The sequence below is a fragment of the Pecten maximus genome, chromosome 2, assembly GCF_902652985.1.
Source record: "Pecten maximus chromosome 2, xPecMax1.1, whole genome shotgun sequence".
NCBI classification, from domain to species: domain Eukaryota; kingdom Metazoa; phylum Mollusca; class Bivalvia; order Pectinida; family Pectinidae; genus Pecten; species Pecten maximus.
Window position 1 is genome coordinate 38,562,757 of NC_047016.1, and position 24,119 is coordinate 38,586,875.

At 37.7% G+C, this 24,119-nt stretch overlaps 2 protein-coding genes across 2 annotated transcripts; both read right to left on the reverse strand.

Moving 5' to 3' along the window:
- Positions 1–14,361: 14,361 nt before the first annotated feature.
- On the reverse strand, positions 14,362–18,493 carry LOC117322016 (probable G-protein coupled receptor Mth-like 2). Its single transcript, XM_033876715.1, has 2 exons — positions 18,197–18,493; positions 14,362–16,300 (listed from the first exon to the last, which is right to left on the reverse strand). The coding sequence occupies exons 1-2, from the start codon at positions 18,446–18,448 to the stop codon at positions 14,687–14,689; spliced, it is 1,866 nt and encodes a 621-aa protein (XP_033732606.1). The 5' UTR covers positions 18,449–18,493; the 3' UTR covers positions 14,362–14,686.
- A 1,639-nt stretch (positions 18,494–20,132) lies between these two features.
- LOC117342867 lies at positions 20,133–23,523 on the reverse strand. The gene is made up of 2 exons (XM_033905157.1): positions 23,442–23,523; positions 20,133–22,022 (listed from the first exon to the last, which is right to left on the reverse strand). Exon 2 carries the CDS (start codon positions 21,984–21,986, stop codon positions 20,133–20,135), a length of 1,854 nt encoding a protein of 617 aa, XP_033761048.1. The 5' UTR covers positions 21,987–22,022; positions 23,442–23,523.
- Positions 23,524–24,119: the final 596 nt, after the last annotated feature.

The window sequence follows — 24,119 nt, forward strand, 5'->3', positions numbered from 1 at the left end:
ACACGATATGTAGCATCTTCTTGATGCTAGAAAAGAAAAAAAAATGAATTCATGTGGTATCATACTGCCATCATGACAGACACTATATTTGAATGGTATGATACGGGTCTATTTAAATGATATTTCAATCTAATTAAACTCTAGATGGTCATTCTCACTACGTTACATGTTCATGGAACGTAGTGGGAATGACCCTCTAGATTTCAATTAGATTGATGATATTTGTGCATGTCAACGAGCGTAGATCAAACAGACAGAAAATACAGGAGATACAAATCTAAATCTACATATATCATTCCGCATTCATATATATATTTTGTAAATAATGTCTGGTGTATGTAGTGATACACATTATGTTGTCCTGCGAAATTTAAAAGATATCTTAATTCTGATAAGTAAAATGATATATTACATTAATTCATATGAATAATCACGCTATGAATGCAGAAAGGTTTTGAGCAAAACGATTTCTTTTATTAATGCCATGTTGTACATTATATTGCAAAACACGTTTAACCGTTGTCCCCTATGTGTCATATTACAGACTTTGTGGTTCACTTTACACTCCTAATATGATTCACCTTAAATCATAATCAGTCATATTTTTATCTACTCGTTACTGATGTATGAAAGAAAATATAATAAAAATCTTTGTTTAAGACTTGAGATGATATTTTTCAGATAATTGTAATTAATCAGTAGTAATAATTAGAGCAAATCGGTTTAAATAAATACATTATATATAAACACTATATATATACAAATGTAAGAATTAGGAAGAGTGATGTATTAATGACATGTAGAAACTGTGTATGTCAAAAGTTTATTCATTCATTATTATTTGCGTGCTAAAACTAGACATATTAGTCCTGACTTTTCATGTGGTAAATATATGTTTTGTAAACAGTTTACCTATACCTATCACGCCGGATGTTGACAAAGCAATATCTGAACAGCAACCGACCATCTAGAACTCGTCAGTGATGTTAGAGACATCATACAGCTGCTCCGTCCTTCTAGGACTCGTCAGTGATGTTAGAGACACCATACAACTGTTTCGTCCTTCTAGGACTCGTCAGTGATGTTAGAGACGTCATACAGCTGTTTCGTCCTTCTAGGACTCGTCAGTGATGTTAGAGACACCATACCGCTGTTTCGTCCTTCTAGAACTCGTCAGTGATGTTAGAGACGTCATACAGCTGCTCCGTCCTTCTAGGACTCGTCAGTGATGTTAGAGACATCATACAGCTGTTTCGTCCTTCTAGGACTCTTCAGTGATGTTAGAGACGTCATACAGCTGTTTCGTCCTTCTAGGACTCGTCAGTGATGTTAGAGACACCATACCGCTGTTTCGTCCTTCTAGAGCTCGTCAGTGATGTTAGAGACGTCATACAGCTGCTCCGTCCTTCTAGGACTCGTCAGTGATGTTAGAGACACCATACAGCTGTTTCGTCCTTCTAGAACTCGTCAGTGATGTTAGAGACGCCATACAACTGCTCCGTCCTGCTAGGACTCGTCAGTGATGTTAGAGACACCATACAGCTGTTTCGTCCTTCTAGGACTCGTCAGTGATGTTAGAGACATCATACAGCGGCTCCGTCCTTCTAGGACTCGTCAGTGATGTTAGAGACGTCATACAGCTGCTCCGTCCTTCTAGGACTCGTCAGTGATGTTAGAGACACTTTACAGCTGTTTTGTCCTAGGACTCGTCAGTGATGTTAGAGACATCATACAGCTGTTTCGTCCTTCTAGGACTCGTCAGTAATGTTAGAGATATCATACAGCTGTTTCGTCCTTCTAAGACTCGTCAGTGATGTTAGAGACATCATACAGCTGTTTCGTCCTTCTAAGACGCGTCAGTGATGTTAGAGACATCATACAGCTGTTTCGTCCTTCTAGGACTCGTCAGTGATGTTAGAGATATCATACAGCTGTTTCGTCCTTCTAAGACTCGTCAGTGATGTTAGAGACATCATACAGCTGTTTCGTCCTTCTAGACGCGTCAGTGATGTTAGAGACATCATACAGCTGTTTTGTCCTTCTAGGACTCGTCAGTGATATTAGAGACATCATACAGCTGTTTCGTCCTTCAATGACTCGTCAGTGATATTAGAGACATCGTGTAGCTGTTTCGTCCTTCTATGACTCGTCAGTGATGTTAGAGACATCATACAGCTGTTTCGTCCTTCTAGGACTCTTCAGTGATGTTAGAGACGTCATACAGCTGTTTCGTCCTTCTAGGACTCGTCAGTGATGTTAGAGACACCATACAGCTGTTTCGTCCTTCTAGGACTCGTCAGAGAGGCTAGGGACATTAAACAATTGTTTCGTCCTTAGAGGAAGTGTCAATGATGCTAGGGATGCTTATAATGTTCGTGATGATGCAATCTCTTTTAATTGATCATTTAAGTCGTCAACGTTTATGGCGAAATTGATAATGGCAATTTTCAGAATATCAAATAATCATGTATTACTGATTGTTTGACAATGGAATTTACCTTTTTGGCTAATGTTTCATTGTGTGATCTTCGAAGTAGCTAATACCAAACTACTGTAGCTCCTATACACCGATACGAATACATATAATATAATCACCAATAACAGAAATAATGATGATAATGAATAGATGCCTATTACTACTTTAGGGAAACAATATGTTGAGTAATGTGATAAACATCATTTTACACACGTGGTTATGTCATATGGAATTTATTAAACTAAAAGCTCGTGTGAGATAAATTATTGGGCTCGTTAAATAAATTCAATATGGCAGATTCTATGTCAAGCCAAAGTGGAAAAAAGACCCTATTTATGGATGTCAATCAATAGATTTATGGATGATTATTTTTTGATTTCCATAATTCATTTTTGGAAATCAATAAATATTTATTGATATCCATCAATGAATTATGGAATTCCGTAATTCGATTTATGGATATCAATCAATATTGTAGATGTATTTTAACTCAGCCGTCACCTACTGTATATGTATTTTAACTCAGCCGTCCCCTACTGTATATGTATTTTAACTCAGCCGTCCCCTACTGTATGTGTATTTTAACTCAGCCGTCCCCTACTGTATGTGTATTTTAACTCAGCCGTCACCTACTGTATGGGTATTTTAACTCAGCGCCCCCTACTATAGATGTATTTTAACTCAGCCGTCCCCCACTGTATGTGTATTTTAACTCAGCGCCCCCTACTATAGATGTATTTTAACTCAGCGGTTCCCTACTGTACATGTATTTTAACTCAGTCGTCCCCTAATGTAGATGTATTTCAACTCAGCCGTCCCCTACTGTATGTGTATTTTAACTCAGCCGTCCCCTACTATAGATGTATTTTAACTCAGCCGTCCCCTACTGTATGTGTATTTTAACTCAGCCGTCCCCTACTATAGATGTATTTTAACTCAGCCGTCCCCTACTATAGATGTATTTTAACTCAGCCATCCCCTACTATATGTGTATTTTAACTCAGCCGTCCCCTACTATATGTGTATTTTAACTCAGCCGTCCCCTATATTTATATGAATAGTTTCAAATAAAGTTTAAACAAGAGAAGTATATCTACGTCGACCTCATGATAACCATCCGCTGCTTCATAAATATATTTTATAAGATCCCTGCTTTAATGGTATATGTTGTCAAATTCAGTGTTTTTGATAATTGTAATAGAAGTGAACATTATCATTCATCTGAAGCTTGAAGTTAATAGGATTGCCCAGGTGAAATAGAACTGTATGATTTCATTTGTATACTGATATCTGTGTTATGGAAAATCATTTTAAACTGTGTACTAGAGTATAACCTATTGTGTTGCTATTTAAGGCGTTTTCTTCTTTTTAACGGTCACCTGAGTACAGTTCCGCATCATGATGACATAGGGTCAGAAATGTCTAAATATCTAATTGTCTTCTCGTGGTTATAATGGCAATCAAATTTGAATGATTTCCGGGAGCATTATTTTCCTAAATAAAGTATAGTGAACTTTGTCCCCTAGCCCCCCTGGGGTAAGCGAGGAGCATAATGACCACGAAATTCATAATTCTAATAAAGTAGCTCAGGATCCTTCTATTTAAATGATTTCCATTTAAGTTTCCAATGTAAATGTCTATACAACAGGATTCAAGATGGGGGGGGGGGGGGGGGGGGGGGGGGCAATATTTTTTTTAATTTTACGCACTATACAAATCGTATGCCATCTCCGCAAAGTTAGCCAATAATTATCATTTCAACATCCCCATGATAATTTTTGTAGTACAAAATAAGTTATTTACGCAAATCAGGATATATCATTTATAGTAAAACATGAATCACCAGGCGCGGATCCAGGATTTTCGAAAGGGGGGAGGGGTCCAGTAATTTGTTGATAATGCGAGCGCCGTAGGCGCGAGACGAATTATTTTTCGGCGAGGGGACTTGGGGCCACCCAGCGGGTCCAGGGCAGTGTCCTGGTAGGGGGTTTCAGGGGGCCGAAGCTCCCCGGCGGAAAATGAATATAGCAAATTAGCAATCATTACTGCTGTCAGGTAAATGCCTCAAAAAGAAAGATTGAAAGTTGCGAATATGTCCATTTTGTGTACCATAATCAGCGCGCACGAAACAAGGGCAGCCTCCAAACTGTTTTATAGCCTCTAGAAAATATCCACCGATTATTTTCGGGTTGTTGTTGGTATGATATGCATACAGCCAGATGATTTTCCTTGAAAGACCACAAATGCACCCACTTATGCAAATACAAAAGGGCTTCAGTTTATCATATCCATCTACGTGCCATATGAAGTTTGGTCCGGGAGCATAGAAGGCACGCCTACGAATACTTCTAGCTGTTTGCAGAAAAACATCATCTCGCAACCCTCATCCGGTATCCATGTAGCATGCCACATTCTCCAAGTGCATTTTATATAAAACTGATAACGGTGTCAATATTACTATAGTTCCTTCTTTGCAGACCAAGTGTCTTCAAAAGTCTCTTTAAATGTCTCAAACTTATACTTATACCATACTGTTCGTCCAAAACCTGCTTCTAACAACAAGAGACTGGTACAGCAGGCAATATACTGCCTTGAAGCTTTCTTAGCCGACTGCGAAGGTAATGTTGATACATTGTATGCGCAGTCAGGTGTCAATATACATGCTTGACCCTGGAATTCGTTAGCGCTGCTTCGTAGAAAACAGATTACTATTTAGTTTCAAAATCAATTTTTCTAGTAGACAGTCACTATTGTTTTCAAGATTTGCTGTTTCCCAAAATAATCCTTAATCAGATAGTAGTAATCTCTACCGACAGTCATTCTTAGATTTGTGTGTATTATATAGAAGTGAAATTTAGAGTTGACACGGAGTCACTGGAGCAACTCTTCAAGAGGTCCTCGCCTTTTGGACTGGAGCCACTAGGCCACCACCTCATGAATTTATCATAGTCACGTGACTCCGATGTTTGTAAACATTGTGGTGTCACGTACGGGTGTCCGGTAAACGAACGTGAGGGTCATTTCTCAGTTTAATTTCATCTATTTAAATTACTATCAAGATTTTTTTCTTTTAATGTACACTATATTAGTGTATTCTCAAAATTCTTACTCTTTGCTACATTAGCATATATGTACATTACACTTCTCTATTGTGTTTTAATTGAAACTTTAGTAACACAGTGTCTATGTTATACTGGTGTTCATTCTTAGACCTTTATCTATTTAATCCATAAATCTGTGATGTAAGTTAAATCTATATCTGTGATTGTAACTATGTAAAGTGTTGTGATATATTTATTTGTTGTTTGTATATCTGTTTTAGTTGATGTTTGTCGAAATACAAGCTCTTTCGAGCTCATGATACTATGTTGTGTATATTGGACGTAAAATGTTTCTTGTAATGGCTTGTATCTTGTACATCAATGTGACTGTGCAAAATAAAATACAATATATGTACGTGTATGTTGAAAAAAATCTGATGGAAATCAATAATTTCTTTAAAAATATGTTTATTTACTTGCATTTTCATTGCCTTTTCCTATTATGGTGCACACAAAATTTAAAATGGACTATAAAAATCAAGCGCAACATTTCAATATTGACAGTAACAAAGTCAGCTCAAACAGCGGCCACGTACATGTATACATTGTACATAATATGGCGCGGGAAGGATGTAATAATTAAATATTTTTGCCTAGGCAAAAATAAAATATTGCCCACGCAAGATTATTTTTGCCTAGGCAGAAATCGAATTTTGCCTAGGCAGAAATAATTCTGCCTAGGTAAAATTCGATTTTTGCCTAGGCAATAATCAAAACAAAATTTTGCCTAGGCAAAAATCGAATATTGCCTAGGCTGAAATATTTTTGCCTGTATAATACATGAACGGAGACATCTTGAGACTACGACTCCCTTTATTAACTCCCCGCATAGGAGAGTTCCACATCAAGTTGACAATGACAATACATTACATTCTTCCCTTTCTAGAGATTTTAGATATTTGATATTATCATATGGACATCAACTTTAAGTATTTTTACCACAATGTGCTAGTAGTATTACTGTTTCTTAACTATAGTGTATTATACTATAGTATAGAATATTATTATTTAATATATAAGAAAATTACTGTTTTCACCATTACACATGAAATAATTATACTGTAATTGCAAATACTATAACCGAGTATACACTGAGTATACACTGTTTGTAAAATCAGTTATCCGAGTCCTTTGAATTTATACTATTAAAGTATTTTCACACAATCTGAAAGAGAAGTTTTGAGAGTCTCTTATTTCAAAACTAACTAGAAACTTGACTAGAAAAAACACTAACTAGTATTGGTAATAACACAACCTGAAACAGAAGTTGAGAGTCTTTTTAACATTCCTAAGCTAGAAAAAACACTTTGAACTTTATATTATTTGACACAGTCTTTCAATCTGGCTGGTGTCCTAAACACCCTTCCTGAGCTGGATCTAAGTGTCGGACGGTCTGGTGTGGATGGAATGTGAGTTTTACTGGTTTCTGGAGATTCACACCTACTGTTACTCGAGTTCGCGGGTGTGTTTTGGTTCGCGATCAACTGCTGACTTGGTTTCGCGGGTGTTGTTTCCTTCGACTTCGCGCTGGGCGTTTCCTTAGACTTGATACTGGGAGGCCAGTACTGTTTACTGTCTGTTGGTTCTGGGTTCAAGTCTACCCTCGACCCGGTTGGTCACAAGTGTCGACGGTTTCTCCTGTATGTCCGGTTACCTGACTTTACCAAATATGACCTAGGTGTTTTGTAGAGGTCAGTAACTGTGCCAGGTGTCCATTCCAAAGTGTTGTTTGTTTTTTTCACCATGACCTTGTCTCCAGGGCTCAGTGGTTTGAGACGTTCACTCAATGCATGGCGGTTGTATCCATCTTGTTGTTTACCTTGTCGTTTTACCAGTTGCTCGCGTACTTTGTTGAAAGTATCAGATTTCAGTAGAGGCAACGCGGTTGGTATGGTTGTTTTCAAATGCCTTCCTAGGAACATCTGAGCTGGTGAAAGTCCTACTCCATCAATTTGTGTGTTCCTGTATTCCAAGAGAGCCAAGTAAGGATCACTCGACTTCTTTAGCAAGTTCTTAATGGTCTGTACCATTCGTTCTGTTTGTCCATTTGACTGTGGAAAATATGGACTAGCAGTGACGTGTTTAAATTGATACTGTTTCGCGAATTCCTTAAATTCATGGCACGCGAACTGAGGTCCATTGTCACTAATTACGACATCCGGTATTCCATACTTCGCCATTTGACTTTTTACATGGGTAATGACACATTTAGCTGTTGTTGTTTCTAATTTCGCAATTTCTGGCCACTTCGAGAAATAGTCAACAGTCAGAAGATATGTGTTGTTGTTGTACTCGAATAGGTCCATCCCTATCTTTGACCACGGTCCGGTAGGTAAGTCCATTGCAATCATTGGTTCTTTGGTGTTGCTTTTACTGTATTTTGCACATATACCACACTGGTTAACCATGTCCTCAATGTCTCTTGACATTCCAAGCCAAAATAAAACATCCCTGGCCCGGTTTTTGTTTTGTTGACTACTCCTAAGTGGGACTGATGGATAAGATCAAGCATTGGTTTTTTCAATACCCTTGGCACTATGAGTTTATGTGACTTGTACATAAGTCCATCGATGCAGGATATTTCATCCCGGAAGGTCCATTACGGACGTAGTTCAGGGGGTACGTCCGCCTTGTCCTCTGGCCATCCCTCCAGAACAATATCTTGTAAGTTCTGGAGATCCTCATCTTTTGCTGTAGCCTCCTTCAGTTGTTGGTATTTTTCTGGGGGGGGGGGGGGGGGGGGGGGGGGGGTCTGTAGTATAGGCTTTTTGAAGATAGCCTGTAAGGGCCTATGGTCCGATTCAACCGTGACGTGTCGCGCGTAGACGTAATCATGGAATTTCTCACAGCCGTACAAAATTGCTAAAGTTTCCTTCTCGATTTGCGAGTATCTTTGCTGTGTAGTAGTTAATGCCCTCGAGGCATACGCGACTGGCTTGTCGTTTTGGATGAGAACTGCTCCCAACCCCTTACTGCTTGCGTCCATGGATAGGGTTAGCGGTTTATTACCGTCGTAATACTGTAATACACAACTTGTGTAAGTATTGAACAAAACCCATGAGGGTTTGGAGTTCCTTTACATTGGTGGGTTTTTCATGTTTTGTACCGCTCTGACCTTTTCAGGGTCTGGCTTAACTCCATCTTGAGTTAATAAGTGTCCAACATATGTGACCTCTTTCTGTCCTATTTCACACTTGTCCAGTCCAAGTTTTACGTTCCACTGACGTGCACGTTCCAGCACTCTCTGAAGTCTGATATCGTGCTCCTCTTTGGTTGTTCCCCAAATCAATATGTCATCGATTATCGCTTCCGTTCCCTCAAGGTCGGATACCATTTCTGATATAACTCTCTGAAACACCTCTGGTGCGGACTTCACTCCAAAAGGTAGACGCGTAAACCTATAACGCCCAAATGGTGTATTGAAAGTACATAGTTTTGAGCTTTCTTCACCAGTTTAAGCTGCCAAAATCCTGAAGTGAGGTCTAATTTACTGAATATCTTTGCTCCGGGCATCCGGGAGACAACCTCCTCGACCGTTTTCAAAGGGAAGTGTTCCCTTTGGATTGCTTTACTCTCAGCTTACCGTTGGGTTTGAGAACGGTCACCAGGGAATTGACCCACGCAGTTGGTCCCTCTTGCTTTACAATCACTCCAAGGATCTCCATGCGATCTAGTTCATCTTTGACTTTATCCCTAAGTGCTATGGGCACTCTCCTGGGCGGATGTACCACAGGAGTAACTGACTGGTCAAAGCAATATTCGATTTTTGCCTAGGCAGAAACAATTTTGCCTGGGTAAAATTTTATTTTTGGCAAGGCAAAAATATTTAATTATGAGATCCTTCCCGCGCCATATATAGATACACAAAATGTTCTGATAGGTTTGGGGAATGCAATTGAAACCTACAGTTCCGGTAAGGCTAGGTATCACAATTAAGTTATAATCTGTTTATATCATTCTATGAGATCTTACTGTCCTTATGCATGATATATCTATCTATATATACCCTTGGTATAAGGTGACAGTACCCAAATCGGATCACCAGTACATATTTTATATATATCGTATTTACTTACGCATTAACACTGAATGTCACCGCATCCCATGCAGCCTGTTTTGTCTCATGGGTCACTACGGACCCACGGAACTTGCCGAATAAGATATCTTCCCTTTTTACAACTTCCTCCACCAGGACCACCTTCTCCTTCTCTGTCCAATTCACGGCTCTTTTTGTTGTCATTAACACTACCACAACTGCAGATGACAACTGCAGACGTCAGTTGACAGGAGTACGGGGGAAATAGTGATACGAAAAATAGCGCGACATGTCTTTTTCATCTCCATTACAAAAGATCTACTTTCACTTTCAAAAATAGCCGTCTCAGCTGAGACCGGACTCAAACTGAGTTGAGATTTTTCGTGAAAGCCATATTTGAGAAAATCTCAAGTGAAAAATCTCAAGGATTTGAGATCGATTTGAGTTTGAGATTTTGCTCAGTTTGAGATGTTTTGTGAAAGCGGGGCCTGATCTCGCTCCATCAGCCTTTCATCTATTTCCAAAACTGAAAACAGTCATTTCAGGAACCCTGTCGCTAACCCTAAGCCTGACATGCAGTGGATGACTTTCTGAACAGCCAATAAAAAGGAGTTCTATAAAAGTAGCATTGCGGCCCTTAAGCACCGCTGACAAAGATACTGAAAGTAATTATGTTGAAAAATAATACAATATGTCTGACAAAATTCAAATTCTTCAATATGAGGCTCACAACTTATCAATCAGCTCTCGTACCAGCATGAACTGGCCGGACATTGTCAAATGTGTATTCGGTCATTCATTCAGAAGAAGTTTTCTGGTTGATGTATGTAAGGCGGAAACACACCTCTTCCTCGTCAGGGTATTCCGCAACCTTTCGCTCCTCGAGAGGAAATCTCTTTCGCATAATACACTTTTTAATTTTACGTTTGTAACAGATATAATTACGTAAAGCATTTTAATTCTACAGGACAGCATCATATATTATGCATGGAAGGAGTTCAGGTGTTTGGCTGACCTATCTAGATAACATGGTCAACTGATGGTTTTCCTGAAGACGTTATAATTAATCGCCGGGAGCCCACAAAAATTATTAGTGTAAAGAAGGTAGGGGCCTTGAAATATGGCCGTATTACTTAATAGACAGAGTCCGGATTAGACAGAACTACACTACTTTAGATGGAGAAAGAAATGTTCGGGACCATATTATCCGACCAGAGAACAGAGACCCGGATAAGACAGAGTCCGGTTTAGCCAGACCCCACTGTATAGAAAGTGTTATAAAATGTGTTCCTCACATAATTATGAAGTTTGACACAGGAGATAGAGGACCATTTCGATCATGTCTTTTCCAGGGAGCTGACCGGCACAGTGAACGTACGGATGAAAAGGACGAGTCTCACTAGAGGATATCCATGCCACCGGGGGTCTTGACCACCGGCACCATCACGTCGCCTGTGTACATCTCTGTGGCACAAGGGCCTGGGTTCTAGAGCCTATATGATCATTAAGTGATAATTTATTATCAACATAGAGCGGTGCCTACGAAACCCCTCTTGATTTTAAGTTCGATAATGTTTGCATATTTCTTAAGGCATTCACAATAATGGATATAAACAACTCAGTGTTATGTATTTCAATAACTGTTTCCCAAGTGACGAACTTTTTTCTTTTTCATTTTACTCATTTAACTGTAACATTTTCATATTTCAAACAGGCTATTATTGAATTGATGTTTTTCACTTTTGTTTGTTTGTTTTTTTATTTAAACTATATTATTGGAATTAGAAATATAATGATAGTTACCGCTTTAAACTTGGCCATGGATGCAGGTTTCATGTTTATTTTTCTTTGACTTAGCTGGTAAAGGATATATTTTAAAATGATTGTTGTTTGTTGTTTGAGTAATATCATTTTTGCCATTTTTAGTGGCATAACTAAGATAACTCCAAGTGTTGTTAATATCGCGAGAGTTATCTTCCTTGTTGCCTTCCATCGATATCATGTACGTTGATTGTAATTTAAAAAAAAAACGCATATCAGTTGTCCGCCGGGCATGTTCTCACATTTCGATATTTTGCTCTTATCACTGTTTGTGAGTTATGGGATTTGGCTTATTTCATTGAAAACAAATAACATTTTACGGCGGCCATTACAATAATCATGAAGGGACTCGGCATTTTTGAAGTGTGGACACACATCCATTTAATATAGCGTTGAGATTGAACCTTCATGAATGATTAATTATATTACATTGTTCTTTTGTTGTCGCTTTGTTTATTATCTACCACAGAACTCACATACTGTATATGTCTATATAAAATGCACGCGGTATTGCATCATCCCGTATTGTACGGTTACGAAAACAAGTGGAATATAATCAGGCTGATAAATGATCAAAGATCAATAAATTTATAGAAATAATTTTTTCTTGGTCTATTGGGTTTTTGTTTTTTTTTTTGTTGCCCAACAATTTGAATATAATTAGCAATTAAAGATAACTGATATATCGAGCCGTTACATATAATCAACATAACGACTCATTCTACCAACAACATTTTGAACAAAAGATCTTTGTCACAGAAATATGTCAGATTTATCTCCCCTTAAATACGTATCTCGATTGATTTCATGATGAAGGCTATCAACGAACTTTAATTCCTCTTACGTGTAATATAATGTGAATGATAGTGGATTAGTTTTATTTTCATTCATGTTTTATAATGATGTGATATAAAGCATTGAAGCTTTCCCCCCACGTAAAATGAGATAGATCCCACGTTATATCCGGCGTGGTAATGGTAGATTACACTCTAAACTTGCAGAATCGTTTTCCACTTTGTCCTGCAATTGGGATTTCATTAAACATGCTACATCTCTGACAAATGATAGTGATAGACTGGAAACAAGATAGACTGGTATATGTAACATATACATATTCATGCTAATTTCCATCCGCCAAAAGTTTGAGCTTCTAATTAAATGTTTTTAAAAGCGAATAAATGATTAATTGAAACCCGAAGAATTTCTCTCATATACTCCCAGGTAAAGAAAATAAAATATGATCAAGCTCACATGTTTATTTTACAATTCAAAGCAATATTAAAACATTATAAAGCAAAAATTAACCAAACGCGTTCCATATAACTATGTTTTAAAATATCTATGCGTAGGAAGATCGAATGTATTTCGTGTATAATCTGTGCGGTTTTGTTTTAAATTATGGATGTTTGCTGCTTCAAAAAAAGATGCGAAATGTCCCCACGTGTAATTAACGCTTTCCTAAACCCTCATTGGTCTTTCCGTATGACTGTCTGATCCAACTGTTGATTAGTGTAAATGTAAACTTTATTTATTTTACAATAATTGTAAAACAAGTTATATAAACTTATATTAATCACGTTTTTTTGGCCCAAATTGTAGCGCGCGAGGGGTTTTACTATAGGAGGAAACCGGAGAACCCGGGGTAAACCTACGGGGCCGAGCCGGTGACCCCATACCTTTTCAAGTCCGATAGGGGAATCGAACCCCGTCCGCCTAGGTGAAAGGTGTTACAACTGTGCCACCCAACCAGGATATTAGTATATAATTACTACAATACTTTTGTAGTTTTGTATCCTCTTCTTTGTGATACGCCGGCTTTGGTAGATGTACATGTATCACTACATCAGATGTTCCTACCTTAAAAAGTTAGATTGGGTACACTTTACCAAAGCCTAGTCTTGTTTCACTGTGTTTTCTCTACTTAGAAAAAAGAGCCCATGTCTATTGATAAAAGTATAATCTTAATATTGATGTATTGCACCCTTATGATCAATAGCATATCAACTGAGAACTACAAGCTAAGAACATTATTTCTTAAATCTTCACTCAATACTTAACTGTACTCAACACATCTTATGAGACACCGTGAATTAGTTCGTAAGATGTCCGATGTTAGTCTAAGGGAGATAAATCCCACATACTTGGGTAAATGTTTATGGTTAATACACACAAACATATTTTTAACAAAAAGGTTAGTTATAGCAATGACAATGAATTTAATGACGTTACAGAAAAACGTCAGACTTAATTTTCTTTTTGACAAAGAAATTAATAATCAGTTAATTAGTGGAACTATCAACCGCATAAATGTCAGTTACGGGTCAACCTCTAATTAAGTGTAAAATCATGGTCAGTATGTCGGTCAGAGGAAAAATCGTGTTATTCAAAACGACAAAATTTTCATACATTTACAAAATCAACACAAGTCAAGAAGATATGCACCATCAGTTGTTCCTCAACATTTAAAAAAAAGGGTTACATACAAGCCAGCCGTAAAGTTAAGTATGTACATACTAATGCAGTCTATAAACATATAATTTTGTCTCAGATAATCGCATGGGCTACCCTCAAGCTTAACTAGTCCGAATAAGATTTCTGACTACTATCCGGTTAAATACGGTATGGGAACGAATGCCTACTGCTGATGTAACTCTTTGAATTCTACAAACTCTATATATAGATCAGATACATTATCTTATACTTGAGGCAGTAAGATGAAGGATTTCTTGCCATTAAGTCGGTCATGGATTCCGAAACAAAGGTAAATAGGAAATATTGATAGAACATAATTTAATCCTCAAGTCGCTCACAAAACATATCCAGCAAATTACGTGCTGGACAAGAAAATGCAAAAGGAAAAAACACACCAAAAAACACAATTTTACTGAAAATAATTTATTCAAAGAACATTTGATATACTACCAAAATATAAGTTACGGCACATACATCTACATGTAAAATAGTTACTGTTGTGATATGAGAGAATAGTTCATTCTAGTAACAGGAATATCGTAAATATTTCAAAGTTAAATGGTATTTTATATATCATAATTACATTATAATATGATAATCATAGTGACATTACAAATCTATAAGACATGTATAAATGCTATTTAAATACAGTTATGATTGATGACATTTTAAACATTTAGATTTCGTTTGATATATGTATCTAAGCATTCAAAATCAACATTAAATATATTTTTACATTGACGATTGGGACTCCATTTGAATAAATAGGTCATACTGGAATCATATTGAACCAGAGTTCGCAATTGTAGACTGCGTGTTACCTGGCTGTGAAGTCGAAGAAATTGTAGACTTTAGCTTCTTACCGCACAATAAGACTTTGTAATAATTTAACACTCTTTTGTTTAAAACAAAGCTGACAAAAACAAACAAACCCTGACAGACGGTAGCTATTGTTACCAGGAAACTAAATACCGTTATAGGTAGTAATGTATCGATAATCAATAAGATCCAGGTTATTCCAGTTATAGAAAACAACTTGATGTAAATCAAATGTTGATTTTTTCTTTCCTTTGTACTATCTACTTTTGGTGAATTTTTTATTTGTAAAGCAGTTCGAATGAAAAAATAAATGTTCGTGAAACAAACTATTAATACTGGAGCAAGAAATGAAAGATAAAATGATGTTCTGTTGTTTATAAAACACCTTGATTTACCATATCCGATGTTATTATCTTCTGACGTAAGATACACAATGATGATATTGGTTGACACAATGGCAGCTGATAATCCGTATGAATACAATATGTAGAACGACATCCTCCTCTTCCAGCCCCACGCTGACAGCCTTCCTGCGATGATGTCACCAGCGAACACGCTGTACATATGATACGAACACGCGCTCATACAGCCAAACGTCGATAGCCAGAAAATGTGTATAAAGACACCGAGAACCGTGCATAATGTTTGTGAGGATGTCATATAAAAGCCGCACTGGAAAAGCAACTGGGCAAAGAACATGGCGAACACCAGACTCATATTGTTCATTCCTGGTAAAGAACGCATGGTCGGGAATAAGCAATATGTTATAAACGTTATCAGGAGGCATACAAGAGAGATCACATTGCAAACGAACGTAGTGATTTTAAGAGGAGCATACAAAGGTGGTTCACTAAACCTTGCCGCAATGGAACCGTTGAACATATCCTGGAAATTGTAAAGACAAATTCGAACTTTTTTGTCGATCAACAAAAATTCATCCTGATGAAGCTTTCTAGTTGATTTGGACAGTGATATTTCAAAGGTTGATTCTTCTACTTCAAATTCATCCTGATCTAATTCCACTTGACGACAGAGAAGAAGTGGTGATACCAGTGCCGGCTGATAGTTATTGTGAAGATTGAATGTCGTATGTTCTATTGTTTTACTGTAACAATGGCTCATGAAACCAACTGTATTCACGAGAGCTGGTAACATAAATGCTTCAGAGGACAATGAGGATTTCCAAGCAACATGATGAAAAATAAAAGTCCTATTGCTCAAATTCAGTAACGCTTCTTCAGTTGAAAGTCTGTCAACATAATTCCTTATGAGAAACATCGTGTGTACCATAAATATTACTTCTCCGGTCTCACTTGAAATAATATCGTCACACTTCATGTTTACCATGATGTGAAATGAATCGAACGAAATTCCACGAATCTTTTGCGTTATTTCACCTTTGACCTGCCTCATAACTGGTTCCAAGAGATCACGTGCTCTACCTGGTAAAGTAAGGTTACTTTCCAATTTAAATGCCATTGTGTATCGGAGATTGGTAGTTTTTGTCAGCAAGGGTTTGCATGTCTTATTTGTAAGAACTTTTCCTGGATAGCAAGTCAGCCGGCGAGTTTTATTCTGTAAATAATAAAACGGAGTATTGTTAGAATAAACGAATAGTGTACAAAGTCATGGTAATAATTAAGTTGAATTTTTATATAGGTACAGAGTTTCATTAATACTGTGAAACAATTCTTATGAATAATAATCATTACACATATTTAGTATAAAATATAAATAACGCTATATCATATTATATAGCATGATGGAGAAACCAGACACTTGCAACAGGATAATAGTATACGGACTTGTTCCGCTGTTCCAGATGTTAAAGCAGTTTATGTATATTTAATTAAGGGTCATCTATATAGCAGAATAATGTTGAATTTCAAACACGAATAAATAGCTTAAAAATTGCACAAAAATAGTCATGTAATATACCAAAATGTTTGTTTGGACATGTAGTGTCTTAAAATCACAAATAATTTGATGTAGATGCTAACAATTTCTTCTATAGAGTTACTTTGTGGTAAGTTGTAGCATGGAATAATTCTAAGCCACAAAAATAACCAAACCTGAAAAATAGCCCAGATGTCATGCTCACAGGTGTCTATAGCACAGGGTGGGAGCATTTGTTTGACCGGATTTGACTTTATGTAGGTATAAAGACATATTTTGTTTTGACCTTGAAATGCAAATGGCGGCTGTGGATGATATCACACAAATATGGCATAAAGGGAGGCATTTCAGCCATTAAAAATGCTCCTATATAATACATTTAAGACATCTGATTATAGTAAGAATGACCATTTTAAGACAAATTGTCAAACTGGTGAGTTTTGGGCCTTTTCAGAAATATATATCTTTTACCCCAAACTCAACGGATGAACATGTTTTCCTAAAAACAGTCTTCCTGCCATGTCTAGAGTTCTCTATAGTATCAAACATGAGCATTTTTGACGTTTGAAATACCTTCTTATATGCCATAATTGTCTGATCTTATTCACAACCGCCATTTGCATTTCAAGGTCTAAATAAAATCAGTGTTAATACATTAAGTCCAATCTAGTCAAACCAATGCTCCTATTTTGTGCTTTAGACCCTTGTGATCAAAACGACATGACTGTTTTGCACAATAAATGAGATACAAATGTGTTAATTATGTCCCCCTGAAACATGCATTTTTCTCATGTTTTGTTGAAATTTACGAACTACTGAACAAATTGAATGTCAACAGCAAGGCCCACAGTTTGACATGATACATATCAAAATTTTATCAAGTTATTTCTATTAAATAACACCCTAGTAGGGATGTATAGCCTTGTAAAATATCAACTGTTTTGGCTGGATTTGCTGTTTAGATGCCCCTTAACATTAAACTATATCATTTTTTTCTGAAGACTATACAAGAATATTGAAAAGGATGTAATGTTTGACAATCTTTGACGACAAATATGTCGTGCTTTTAGATGTCAAACATTTAGACCCTTAACACCAATGACAAGTCCTAAAAGGATGAAACAGCTGTATGGTGCAGTCTAATTCATTGCTTGCTCTAGTGTATCTCTGAATTTCTGTTGGAAATGCTAATATCTTGTGTATCTTTTGAACATTCTTTATTTAGTATGTATTATGGATGTGATTGACATTTTTGTTAATTGAAATTCCGTATTGTTTTCCCAATTGGACCCCCTTGATAACGACGACTCCTCTTATCACAAGAATTGCTCTACAATCATGACTGTCTGAATTTGAAAAAAACTGTAAGAAATTGTTTGTAGGCAATATTCGGAATATCTGATAGCATAGTATAGAAGGATTTATATTCTTCTTGACTGCTAATTGATAAAATTTGAACGTATTTATTGACATTTATATAAAAGTCACCTGCCTGATTGACCAAGTTAATGAAGCAGATGTCTGAGCCTACACTAGAAAACGTCTTCATATTGCATTGAACGATTATGTACTTACGTTTACCGTGTTGTAAATTTCCTCGTCGTTCATAAATGTGAGTATCTGTATTTCAGATTTTACCGAAAATGGTTCATGGTGACTTTCCGAAAACATGCCACGAACTAGATGAATACCCGGAAACGGTAAAGGTTGGACATCTCTGCCACTAGCTATTCTGGGATTCCACTGAGGCGGTGGCATAATCGTCGTGTTAATGTTGGAGCAGAGTGAGCAGAAGACGTTTTTATAGGGTTCGAACCCAGGGACCATGGGTAGATTTTCGCACAAATCGATTATGCTTTCTCCATAATATTGTTGTTCACTACTATAGGTTTATACTGTTGTATTCGAGTAAGGGGCGTTTGGGTTATGCTATGCTAGACGAGAGGGCGGGTGCGGCTGGTTAGGGGTCAAGTGGATGACATCTACTCATAGCCCAAAATCCTGCGCCCCGCCTGGGTCTTGTGCTGATTTATCATGTGGGGGTACAGCGAATCCCCGTGTGATAATTAATTCATGGGGCTCATTTCTGTGGTGTGTTGGGCCTGGGGTTGCCATGTTTTGTTTTTCGAAGTCTATTGGTTTGGATGATGTCCATCTGCGTGTTGTTTGAAACGGGGGTGCCGTATTAGTGATTGGGTATCTGACTATTGTCCGCGATAGGAGTGTGCGACATATACATCGGCTTGGGTTTGGGTACACGTTCCAACTCTGTTAAATAGTCTCTGATAAAATGTTGCAAAAGTGGTCCCTATCGGAACTTTATGATACCCTTATTATGATACAACTACTGAGGTCGCGGTAGTATGTTTGTGCTCTGGTGCCAATGCATGGCTTGTCCTCCTGTTTTTCCACACGTTATTGTCATCCAAAGGTGGTGGCTTTGCAACGTACTTGTTTACCATCTGAGCCACGGTGCTTTGTTGGGTCATTTGTCTTGTTTGAAAACATCACGTGCTCTTGAGGAGAATTGTGCATAGTTTATCGGGGTCGGTCATGGGGATTGTGGGAAGGAGCAGGGGTGTGTGGTATTCAACGAGTTGGTGCCCAGGGTGGTAGTGTGGGACTGGTATCTCGGTGGGGTTAAAGTTGCGTGTCTTTCTCCGGGAAGGTGAAATAGGCCCAAAAACCCGATCACTGCAGTTTCAATTCTGGGTTGGGTAGACTCCCAGTTCTTTTTCAGCTCGCGGCACAGGAAGGGGGAAGCATAAATATGGGCTCGCTGGTGGGCGTGACCACAGCGGAACTTGTGACTTGGGTTGAGCGGTGTGGTGGGTACTGTCGTGTTCGCTTATCTTGAGCTTAGGGTTGAGGTATGCTCTGGTGGTACTGAACACGTGCCAGTGGAACTGCTAGGTTTTGGAAGGGAGGATTGCAGATATAACAAAATACATTTTTGTACTGGTGCGGGGTGTGGGGGGTTAGGGGCCGCGAAAGGCGGGGTGAGGAAGCAATCAAATGGAGTGGGGATGGAGGGGTAGTAAGTATCGCCTGTGAGCAGATAAGGAGAGTTTTCACAGGGGAATTGAGGATTCTGTCGGGGGAACTGGCCGCCAGCTCGTGTGACTTTGTTTGTTGTAGGCGTAACACACAATCGTAAGAAGAGGCAGTCAGAAGGGCGTGGTTAGTGGGGTGGGTCGCGGGGGCGGGAAAGGACCAGACCCTCAAATTATCGTGTTTGCTTTAGAAGGGTGAGGGCGTACGGGGCACAATGGCGGCTCACAAGGGCCTTTGGCACATGTTCCACTGGGGGGCGGATGCAGGCTAGGCGAGTACTGGCTACCAGGAAAGCTGCCGGGAAAACAGTGCACAGAGACTATAAGTTGCAATTGGTCGCATCAAATAGCATAGGGGGGTGGGGTGTCAAGAGGTAAGCAAATAGATTGGTCATAGGTTTGAGAAGGCCGGAATTTACCAATGCCCTCACAGGCTGATTGCACATCCGGGTCATAATTCATCCATTGGCTATGTTGCACTTGTTTATAAGATGAGAAGTACGAATATTGCCACAATACATCTTACTCATTGTAGTAGTGCCACTGTTTCTCTGTCTTGGAAAGATTCTCACTGCACAGTCCATGGATTTAGCTGTTTTTATAACGTCGTTTAACATAACGTGAAAATTTGCATTTATCTCAGATTGACATTTGATTTCAACATGCCATGGTGTTATTTCTCTTTGTTGTTTTTCTCGAGAGTTTAAATTGCACCACATACAGTCAAAATTCTTGTAGATCATTTTTTCATGCGTCACAGGAAGTGTACCAAATATGTCGTCTGCTGCTATTCCACATCGTAACTGTGACTGATCGTTAACGCCATCTACATTAGACTGTCCACACTTGTTCACGGCGCCGTATGGTTCAGAATAACGCTGTTCTACCGAAGACGACTCAACCAGAATATCACTGAAGCAAGAAGTAGGGGCTTTCAGCAATACGTCCAAACAACAAAATGGAGGTTTATATCGAAAAAGACATGTCTTCAAATCACAAGAACAGGGCTGCATCAGATAGAATGTGTACGTACTTTGGCAGTAAGGTCCTACCCCATCAACAGCATAATGATACGACTGTAGCTTAGTGGTGTTCCAAGTTTTCTGAAACAGAGGCAGGGGTTTATGGATTTTACTCAAGAGCATCCTTGTCTTTGATTTCTCTAAAACTGCGTGATAAAAATCAAGATTATAACCGATGACAGAAAAATAATACGTATATAATCTATCAACCTTCTCCACCGTGGTTATAGACACATCAAAATAATGATTATGGTTCGTATTGTTTCTGTTACAAAGAAAACAAAAGACGTTCTTATAAGGTTGAGTATTCGGCGTCCAGTCCAGACTGTCACAGTTCCTTTCTATGGAGGCATCGTATGGCGACCATATGCCGGAAACATTGCACGTAGATATAATTTCTTGCTCAACAAGATAGTCAGGGGGGTTGCAAATGAAGCAAAATATATTTCGATAGTTTTTATAACGAGGCATATCGTCGGTCGAACATGCTGATTCTATATCTTTGTCATAGTATGTCCATGTGCCAGTGACGTTACACCATGTTTTTACTGGCTCGAATATTTTTACAGAAGGCTGTGAGGTTGTTCCGCGGCATGTACGCATGTCATTGCGATCTGTTTTATATTTCAACTGGCAACCCCTAGACTCTGCGGTATTGAAAATGGCTTCATAAGACGACAGGAAATTCAAATCAACAAAATCAAAGCACGAGATGTCAATATTCCACTCCGTATAATTAGTTATTCCATTGCATTCGGCACAGAACTTATTACGAAAAGTGAAAGCATATTTGGCTGAGGTTACTGGAGGAAAATATAAAGATTTGATATCCGTATAATCCTTTGTGCATTTGTCTTTGAGGTCTTCCGATGATTTTTCATGACAATCTGCGATAATGTAATGATTTGACGCTTTGTTGGATCTGCCATGAAGAAGCGAGGTTGTAACACATTCTTCTTCTGGCATCGAAAATACAACATCCGGACAACAGTCTTGGCGGGTGACACATTGCCTATCACATTTACACTCGGGACATATCTTTACTGTAGGATTGCTGTCTAATTCTGAAATGAAACTGAAGTGGTGTTTATCACATATATATTGAGGGCCACATATTAGATAATATTCGTATATCAAACTCGTCAGATTGTAAACCGGTCTTGTAGACGATTCCTGAATGTGGAGAGGTAGCTGGTCTGTTTTTTCCGGATCGGTACGTGATATTGATAAGACTATTATATTCCTTGCCAAAATGATGTAAAGAACAAACTGTATCTCTTTACATGCCATTTCAATCTTTAGGAACCGTGCACTTAAATCCAAATCCTGCAAAGAGAAATGATAATGTTATTAGAAAAGGTATCATTCCCGAAATAAGAAGAGCTTACGAATCTAATTGTTAAGTTTAATTGTAATGAAGTTTTCCGGGACACATTGTCTTTTTCTCCTGGTACGTTTCCCAAGTGTCCATATAAATCTACATTTTTGTTTGTATTTTGCCCTAGCTTCACTGATTTGGAGTTAGAGTTACGAATTCGTTTGCGTGTTAATAATCTCTGTTTGTGTTAAATGAAATTCGCGGTTTTTTTTTGATATCCAAAACATACATTCCTCTTAAATAAATTTGCATGCGTGAAATATGCATTTAAATGCATGGCCAGCTTGGTGATATATTCTTTAAACTGGTACACCTGTGCAAAATAAAATCTTATTCTATTATGATATAACTGTTCGAAACGCATAAGGATGATTTATAGCTATATTTACTGTACAAAAAATGCACATATTGCAGCTATACATACATATGATGAGTGATATTATATTGCTTGATTTATATAGCTGTACAGAAATATTCATTTTGTCTTGAAAAGTTTTGAAAATGAATGGGATAATAAAAAGCACGATGGCACAAGTCTATGATATTTTCGTTCTTAACCGATACATGAAGTGCATGAATTAAGAAATTTTTAAAGTCTTATGCCAAATCGAATATAACCCAAATGTAGACGTGATGGATGGGTTTAGTGTCGAGGTGGTGAGTAACAGAGACACACGTCACACGTACACTCCTGTGTTGTTGTTTATATAAATGATGCGGTCAACAAGTCACCTGTAAAGCATTCCACGACAACGAAGGCATACTTATACACCTTTGTGACTGTCACTATAACTCATATTTAACATTTTATGTACATCTCGGCTGGAATGTGTTATTACAGGAAATGTGTTCACATTAGATGTCACTATCGTATTGTATGTAAAAAGTAAACAAAAAAAATGTCTTATTATTATTTTTCAAAAAGCTGAATTCATTATCTATTAATGGGTTGAACATGATAAAATATCAATTTTATTGAAAAGGGGATTTGTTCATAATCATTTTCATTACTTGTTTACACTGGACATATTATCAACTAAAACTGAAAAGATGATTTTGTTAAAGCTGATAAAGAAATAATATATGAGCTCGTTAATTAACGGCAAATATTATACGATTGTTAAAATGTAAAAATGCAGGTTTGAAAATAATTTAATCGGAGTTCGTAAAGTGATATCGACTACCAACTCTATGTTCTATTATCTTACGATTGTGGCAGTGGTATATATCACTGGCGACCACACAACTTATCATTTCTAGGAAAATCAATTATTCAAATGACAACTTAGCAAAACGTAAGAATCTGTAACGACAGATATTATATTGTTTCATTATAAAGAAAAAAATAATTGCATAACCTTACTCACCTTGAATAAGTAAGACTGTCTTAACGTGAAACACAATATGCTCTGACCGCCGTCTGAAACTTATAGTTATACACAACAAGCCTCCTACACGGCTTTACACAAAGGATGATGGTAAATCCTAACTGTCTCGGAATTCATCCTTAATCACTCAAGCTTCGTGGATATTTACAGAAGAAAACGTCGAGTCACTAAAAAGGATATTCTAATATGGTTTAGAAAAAGGAATATTTATATTCGTTTTTGGACATAGGTAGGTAATTTATCTTCTAAAGCTTCGTGGATTGGATTCAAATTTTGTTTTGTTTCTTCTCAGTGCCTGCTATTGTATTTCGTTTTTCTTATTTGTGTTAAGTGTATCATTCTCTTCATTGTTAACGCATTGTTTAACAACTTAAAACACTTCAGTCGTTACGACACAACCAAAAGTGTAAAGAGATAAACCCACTAAAACATGTTTTGATGTAACACAGATAAGATTTGAGTGATGCTATATTTCTAGTCCATTTTTCCCAGCATGTCTGTACACCACGTGCGAGTTAAGATTGATAACCTGTTGTTAATGAGACTACGCGAGGCGGTAAACAGGTAACACACGCCAGTCATTGGCCATGTAACAGCTAAATTACTACATCAATCATATCGCAAATATTCAGAAATATGTTTCTACATCTACCCAAA